This window comes from Calypte anna, chromosome 6, assembly GCF_003957555.1.
Source record: "Calypte anna isolate BGI_N300 chromosome 6, bCalAnn1_v1.p, whole genome shotgun sequence".
NCBI lineage: Eukaryota > Metazoa > Chordata > Aves > Apodiformes > Trochilidae > Calypte > Calypte anna.
The window spans coordinates 18,638,928-18,647,500 of record NC_044252.1 but is presented as its reverse complement, the minus strand read 5'-3'; the positions used below and the strand labels follow the sequence as shown (position 1 = coordinate 18,647,500).

Below are 8,573 nucleotides of genomic sequence, written 5' to 3'. Positions count from 1 at the left end.
TTGGTGGCAGGGCTATGTGCCTGAGGACCCCTTGCAGCAGGGCTGTCTCAGGAGAGGGCTCCATGGCTCTTCCCAGCATCCCAGGATGTGGATTCTGAGGAGCATGAGGGGAGCTGGGGATAAAGGAGCCGCAGGGGAAGAGCAGCAAAACAAGGAGCGGGTGAAAGAGAGGAGGGGCTGCGGTCTGCCTGAGCTTTATAGAGTGTGGGCAGGGAATGGGAGGGAAGGGACCCCTCTGGGTGCTGTTCCGCTCAGATTCCGAAAGCCCTCCTTTAGTTGCTTATATTCAAATGATAACAGTAGACGAAAAATTTATTAAAAATTTAAGGTCTAGCTACAAAGTCATCTCATCAGGCTTCGTGATTCTAGCTTACTGTACTGAATACACAGCTCTACTTTCTGTCTTTTCAATTATCATTACCTCATCACACTACAGCCACCTTCCTTCTTGCCTTCATAGCTCTTCAGAACTTATCAGTCTTTACCTGTGATTTTTATTGGGTATCATCACTGGCCTTCATGTTTACTGAAAAATAGCAACTCTGTGTAACTGTCTCCCTTAAAAGCCTCATCCCAACCATCCTTCAGATGGCAATGAAAAAAATCTCCACAAAGTTCTGACACAATGTCTGGAGAAACTGCCATCTGCCTGCAGTTAGACAGAGTACCTGCAGATGAACTACCTAATCTGTAACTTTCTTTAAAAACTTCACATGATTATTTTATCCTCCAGGCCTATTTTCCTTATCCAATTTGCCTCTATGGCATAACCTCTACAGATGATGGACTATTATAAGTAACACTGCCTGTACAATACAGCACAGCATAATATAATGAAACATGGATTTCTAGATTTTCTGGCACTACCACAGTACAAGTATTGGCAGAACAGTAAACAACTTCTTAAACTGGTAACTTAGTAACACAGGGCATTCACTCTCTTACCATTTTTGATGTCGGGTATAACAAGTTGAGAAGGTGAATTTCTGTTTTCGATGCCTTCTTTCTTTTGGTTGATAGTTGTGATGAAATTGTTGAAAGTGGAAAACTGATTTTTGGCTTCTCTCTCCAACCCCTATAATTAAGATGACAACATGCTATAAAGGGCTAATACATTATTGCAAGAGTAACCTTACTCATGAGGTATTACAAAGAATAAATATACTGAAATTAGATCGGTAATGATTAAGTAAGACATAAATAGTGATTCTGAAAGTTTGTTTAAAATTGAATCAGGAGAGACACCATAAATTTCCTTTACATGACATTCCACTACTCCAGTATTAATTGGCAGGATATGAAGATATCCTTGGATTGCTGTGAAGAAAACACAGTATGATTAGAATGCTTTTAACAGTATTCTTTCTGTACCTTGGTACAGAAATTCTACTATTCTGAAGCCAAATATTTATATTTCTCACTACATCCTGCTCAGTTTAAACAGAAGCGTCACATTCTTTTTTCCAAATAACCCTAATATTAGACAAGTTTCCCAAGACTTGAAATGTGAGGCCAAAAATTCAGTGGGAGCTAACCTGCTAACGAAATGTCCATGCTGGATACTTGGTTAAACCCCCCCTAAATGATTCAAAATCGCCAGCATCAGCTGCCACTGCAGAAAGGCTGGCCAACAAACATTTGCTAACACAGGAGTCTGCACAAGCCTTTGCTAAGAAGCATTGAGGGCTAAAATGTTTAACAGCAAACGGAAGTGAAAACACAATGAACTTCTGAAGGATTGTGCCACTCAGCCTGTTTGACACTGAGTGCTACTAGATACAGTTATTTACTTTGTAGAATTTACCATGCATAGGTAGGCTAAGCAGCTTCCTCAAAATAACAGGAGTTGCATGATGAAGATTCTAATTTGGATCTCAGCTCCAAGTCATTGGTTGATATCAGGCAAAGTATCAACTCAAATAACTATACATACTCTCCCTGCACATCATGATTTTCAGCTTCATATTAACCTAAAGATTCATTTGCTTGATATCAGGTGTTTGTGCTCTCAGTTAGAAAAAAAATGTTTCCATGCGAATCAAAACTAATTTCCCATATAAGAATAAAAATTCTAGATTAATTAATGGAATTTCCTATCTTTTTTAAACCCATACATTTCTTTTTCCCTTTAAGAGTAGTAAATTTGGACCAAGACATACAGAGTTCTAAGGAAAGCACTTCACTTTCACCACCACATCCTGAAATACTAAACTGCCCTAACACAATGTATGCAAGCTAGTACACTGCAAGGAATTTAAAGTAACTAATGGCACAAACAACAATTTTTGCATGGCTTGTAATTCAGAAAAGTATAAATTTGAACAATCAGCAGGACCTCTGGCTTCAAAAATACTAAGTTTAAATTTCCATCTCCAAATACCTTGCATGCAACAAGCATTCAAAAATAAAACGTAGTTAGCACTTATTTTATTCTATAGCCTTTGAAAAACCACAAAGCCATTAAGGTGCTTCTTGAAGAATCACCTGGCACATGTCTGGAGGAAAATACACCCTGACAGAAAAAGGGCTTTAAAGAAATCCAGACCTGATGTTTATCTTCTGTGTCACAAAATCGTAGAAAACCTATGGAGCTTTTACAAGTCTAATTAGGATTAATACAGAATAGGTATCACAGATGACTGACAAGAGGAGCTTTTATAAAACAGACCACTGTGACAACCTTTTTGACTGACTCAGGTTTCTAGGTTTCACTCCAGCCATCCCACTGAAATAGGATAGTTATTTAAAAAGCTGGTTCCTAATGCCACCTCCCTCAGCAGTGATCATAAAGAATAGATACTACACATGCTCCAAGTGCAGTTCCAACAATATTAAACAAACATATGGACTTTACTGGAAATCCCTGGAGGAATACTGGGAAACTTTGTGCTCATTAATGAGGATCTCCACCATCTCCTGGGAGAGTAATCTAGGACAAGTGTACAGAACCATGTCATACAAAATTTTGTAGGAGGTCAGCGAGCCTCTAGAGCCTAAGACTACACACATACCACCAACAGGAAACTGAACCCCCACATAAAGAGTAAGTATGCTTAGACAGAATAGGTGAATCAAAGAAACCTGAAATCGTTTTTTGTTTTTTTTTTTTTTTTTTTTAAAGAGCACATTATTAAATCCCAGATCTGCTGGCTTCTTACTCAAGTTTACCGAAGCACTAAGTCCAACGTAAGAATGGAGAGGTACTAGCATTATACTAGAAACATCTTGCATTATTGAAGTTAAATTAGATGGTGAAAATAAGCAAAGCTGTTTGCAAAGATGACATACAGAGTACTTTCTGGGTAGACACAAAAGACTATCTAGAAATGTTTCTTGAAACTCCTCTTCAGCCCTAACATAAGTCACTCAAATCCTATTTGTATCTGGCAGGCAAAAACCCATGAGGACTGACAGGTTTTATTCTCTGTGCAAGAAGACATATTGGACACTCAGAGATTACCTAAAGGCAGTTGTCAAAGCAACAGGCCATGCAAAAAATAGGATTTTCTCTTCCATTCATATCTTAGAACATGTTACATAGGACTGGTTTTGCTTTACAGAAGCCCCTAGTTGTTCTTGATTACTATGGGGAAAGTTATTTAGCTTCCCACGAGTTTTCTTTTCAGAATCTGAATACTGACCTCCAAGCTATCACCCCTATACATTATTTCTAATCATCATTTAGCTCACAAGAAAAGGCCGAAGTCCTTGCATGATCAAATGAATTTATTCATGGACTATTTTAATCTTCACAACTTTCCTTAGAAACAAAAGCCAAAAGAAAAGAGGAAAAGCAACTGTTCTTCCACAATTCCACATGACTTTTGCATAAGTAAAGCTGGGACATAACTGCCAGTAGCAATAGTCACAAATCCCTTTATTCCAATTTGCAGCTAGTTTCATCTCCAGATAAAACATCTCTCGGGCACACACACTTGGGAGGAAAAAAGATACCACGGTTATCTATTGATCTATTAGAATTCTGACCCTTTCCACAGCTACTGTGAAAAATGCAAACTGTTTAAAGGATGTGTCACACCTTCAGGTTGCCTTCTAGTCAGACCACATCAGTTGCACAAATCGATATTGGGTCTTCAATGTGCTGAAGCAAATGTCAATTACACAGTATCTGGGGAGGTGTTCTGAGGCTGGCTTCATAAAGAAACAAATGATAATACTTGTACCACCATAGTCATATGATAGCTGTAAATTTAGAAATAATAGACAGAAAGAATATGAAAATTAAGATAATCTGAAATATCACTGTATTTGTATCGGGCATCCATTTTTATGGAATGTAATTTTTAATGGGAAAAATACGTGAATAAGCACAGTGCTTTTTTACAAAAGACAATTTACCCTTTTGCCATCATATACTACAAACTCTTCCTTGGTCCAATGAGAAGGAAGCTGAGAGAGTACTTTTCTCTTTAGAAGGGTTTAAGGTGATTTAAGTAACATTCACTGGTTTTATGTTAAATGAGAACTTTTATTAAAAGAATTTGTATTAAAATCATGTCCTAAATGATGAATTTCACAACCTACCTCACAAAGCGCTGTAATTAGATGTGTAGATTGGTCAGAACTAGGGTTTAACAGACCAACCAGTCCAATACCATCTTTACAGCAACTCATAAAGGTCTCGCAAAAGCATCCCTGCATTCCCTATTTGGTGTATTTGGATAAAAAACTGCACTCTGTTACAAATCCAGAGAAATCCAGGGCTACAGAAACATTTATTACCTCTGTCCACAAAAACTCTCCCTCTGTTACATACTATTAAAATCCATATGCAGCTCTTTGTAAATTCAAGAACCCACATGCAATTGACAAGCATGTGTTGACACCGATCCAGATCTGAGCTCCTCTGTAGCCAGACAACCTGCACAGCTTACACCTGTGTGCTCAGAGGCAGAGGAAAAACGTCTGACCATAAACAAGTTCTGATTCTTTAAGGCAGTGAGAATTCTACACAGCTGCCCTGCTGTACATGTTTTTATTATCTAAGCTAAGCCTCACATATTTTAGACCAATGCTTGTATCTTTATGGTAAGGAATTGGCATTCTCCATTCAAAAGCCTGAAAGTGAAGATTCCCAAAGGTAAAAATAACTCCTGGGCTCTTGCCCATGACAGATTTCTCCCCACCAAATCTGTATCTGAATCACAAGAACAAACCCATTCTTCCACATTCCGGTAGATTCTGAAAGCTGAAAGCCTTTCTAAATAGTGGTACATTGTAGGCAAAACACAAAATTGGCAGAATTGCTCAAAGGACTTTGCAGTTTGCCTCTGCTTACTTGGTTTAACATTACTATTATTTTACAACAGTCATAACCATTAGATGCTCAATCTTCTGAAGTCAAGCTATGTAAAATGACAATTTTTATTGTCGGATACTTACCAGAACTTTCGAATTAAGAATCTCATAACTCTATTAATTGCTGCAGTAAATTTTTGCTCTATTGTTGGACTAAAATAAGTTACAGCAAGCTTTAACATTGAGCTATATAAGGTATTAAACTCATGCCAGGAAAATTTTGTGCTTATTTGCACAATGCATGGTGTCAGCAGAAAGAAAATAGTAACTCCAGTAAAATTAAAAATCTCAGTCAAGGTTTCTTAAATTAAATTATTCTAGCAAATACCCTCCTTGCAGTTTTTTTTAGTCAGTGTTAACTAATTCTTCAGCTATTATCATGTTTTGTCACCTTTGCTTCAACACAATTAAAAGCCGGAAAAGACCTTTTCAAGAAAAAAGTTAAAAATAGGGAACTATTTCCCAGCTAATTCTCTTCCTATTAAGTGTATTAAGAGCCGAAACTCTCCACCCCCGAAAACCCTTAAGGAACATTCAGTGTTGCAAACCCTCAGACATGACTAACCCAAAAGAGCAGACCGTTGTAAAATGTTAAAGAACTATAAGTAGATGGGGAATTTATAGCTTCCATATGTCACTGCTTACAGATGCACTTGTTATTTTTAAGAAACTTGAATGAAAGCCTCTAAACGGAGCAGAACATGAAGGAAAATTAACATGATGTTCCCCCCCCCGCCCCCTCCCGCGAATAGAGCGGCAAACAGAGAAAGCGACGACGGGGACCGCAAAGTCGGTTCCGCTCACCGGAGCCGGGGCTGGGGATGGAGCCCGGCACCGGTAGGCCGGGAGCAGGGAGGTCGCCCGGCACGGCAGGAGACAGCAAGAGAGCTTACCCCGGCAGCCGCGCTGGATATTGACGGGATGGGCGACAGTTTCTCTTGCTCCTTTTCTTTCTTCTCTTCTTCCTCCTCTTCCTCCTCATCCTCGCCGCCCTCCTCGACTGACAGGGGCACCGCGCTGCCCTGATTCAGCTCCGGTCCCGGCGGGAGCCCCGCACCGGGACCCGGTGGGAGGTCGGCGGCAGCCGTGGCCGCCGGCGAGTTGTGCAGCGACATGGCCCCGCTCCTGGCCGCCCCGCGCCTCTCTCCTCACCGCACACTCTCAGCCGCCGCCGGCACCCGCGACCTCCCCTTCGCCTCTCTCCCGCCGCTCCCGAGCCCCTCCGAGGACGCCCCGCGGACACCCCCAGCGACGCCGCTGTGCTGTGCTCCGCTCCGCTCGGGGCTGCCGCGGCAATGCAGCAACCGCGCTGCTCCCGGGCGCTCGCTCAGACACCCCCGCACGGCGGGGCGGAGCGCGGCCCTGCCGCCCCCGCCACAGCCCCGGCGGGAAGGGAGAGTGCGGGACGCGACACAGCGGAGGCGGCCGGCGCCGCCGGACCCCGCTGCCCCCGCAGCCACCGCGCCCCCTACGGACAGCGGGCAGGAGGCGGGGCCGCCGCCATGTTGTTTATCGGCGGCTCGCAGAAACGCGCTTGGCGACCGGGGGCGCCGCGCGGGGGCAGCGGAGGACACGGCTACGGAAGCTCCTTTACGCCGGAGCAGCGGCGGTGCCTGCCTACCGGTGCCTGCCTGGCGGCGCCGGCGTACGGGAATCGGCGCTGTCCCCCGCCCAACGCGCAGCCCTGCGGCTCTGGGACAAGAGCTACGCGGCGGGAGTGCCCGCGGTGCGGCTTTGGTCGCCGGGGACGGGGTTACGGGCCCCCCCGCAGGACCCCGGGGCAGGGACGTTCGGCAGCACCCATCCTCCTGCACACCAGAGAAGCGGTGATTTTGCCGTCCGGCATCTCGCCCGCCTCCCAGTGCAGTGATGCTCCCCGAGCCCTCCTCGGGCGGGGATCGCCCTTCTGCGGGGGGCAGGGCGGGCAAGGGCACGGCAGCAAGTAAATACACAATAAATAAAAAGCTGCGGTGAAATGACCTCCGGTGTAGACTGCACGGACGGCACTCCCGCTCCTGCTTCGCTGCAGGCTGGTATTGTGTGCTGCACCACTGGCAAGGACTGGGCTGTTGGTGGCACCCCTGACACCTCCATGTCACCTCAAGGCGTCTTCATCACGATTTCCACTCACGCTCTGAACGAGGAAAATACAGAAATGAAGTACAAAAGTGTCCTGTCTCACTCACTGGCAAAGCCAGCGTGGTGCCAATGCTAGAATGGCAGCTCCTGGCCCTCCGTTTGGATGGGTCTCAGGAACCACTGCCAGAGCTCCTCTGCAGTAGCCCAGGCTTTGCTGAAGCTTTACTGTTACATTAAAAATGTGATCTTCAGAAGATGTGCTGTCTCACAATGCAACATCTCGATGTAATACAAAATTTGTCTATACTGACCTACCACTTGGCTTGGTATGCAGAGACGTGGAAGTCCTGCACGTGAGGGGTCCTATGTTTGTGGACTCTAAGCTAAATAAAATTTAAGTCCTTTAAACCATTGTCTGACAGAGGAAACAAGTTTCTTTCAGACCACTCTAATTTTGTATCTGCAGAAGACTTCTCCTCTCAGCTTCAGGACTAAAGGAGTCTGAATACTATTACAGACCACTTGAAACAATCCTCACAATTTTTTATCAGATGGAAGTAACCACGGGATAGTTCTCAGCATCGGCGTTATGCAAGTAACCCCTGCAGGTTGGAGTCTGGAAGCTGCATAAAAGCAAGGGCATAATAGGTACCGCAGTGTTAATCTAACACACTGGAAAATGCTTTCCCTTTTTGAAGGAACTGGCAGACCTGGAGTTTGTTAGGTTTCATTTAGGAATTGCTTTGTCTCCTTACCAAGTTAAATATGAGAGCTGTTCTTCCAAAAAGTTCACTCCTCGCTGTGCTTCCTTCCCAGTTGCTCTCAGTGGTTTGCATGAATAAGCAACCTGCTGCACTTAAACAAAGCCCCCCAACCACTCACACATCTTTTTCCTTTCTGTGTCATGAAATAACATAATGATAGAAGTCTCAACAACTTCAGTACAAGCAGCTACACACACAGTGGCAGTCCCCAACTGGGAATAAACTGCTTCGTGGAGCTGTGCCAACTTGAAACATGAAAGGATCTTCTCCCTTGGAACTGTAGGTAGGGATGAAGCAAAGGGAAATAGAAATGTAGGAAGGCAAGTATACAAACCGATTCATAGTGGGTTTTTTTGTTTGTTTGTTTGATTTACAGTTACACTGAAGCTGATTTTCAATAGCTTCGAAATC

General features: G+C 43.8%; 1 protein-coding gene across 3 annotated transcripts in view; it reads right to left on the bottom strand.

The window, feature by feature from the left end:
* The window catches only part of HECTD2 (HECT domain E3 ubiquitin protein ligase 2), a 38,521-nt gene extending 31,848 nt beyond the window's left edge, over positions 1–6,673 (bottom strand). For all 3 annotated transcript variants that reach the window (XM_030453522.1, XM_030453523.1, XM_030453524.1), the window contains exons 1-2: positions 6,213–6,673; positions 946–1,075 (exon numbers count right to left, since the gene is read on the bottom strand). In XM_030453522.1, the coding sequence (XP_030309382.1) occupies positions 946–1,075; positions 6,213–6,434 (352 nt within the window). In that variant the 5' untranslated portion in view covers positions 6,435–6,673. The remainder of the gene's footprint in view (positions 1–945; positions 1,076–6,212) is intronic.
* Positions 6,674–8,573: the final 1,900 nt, after the last annotated feature.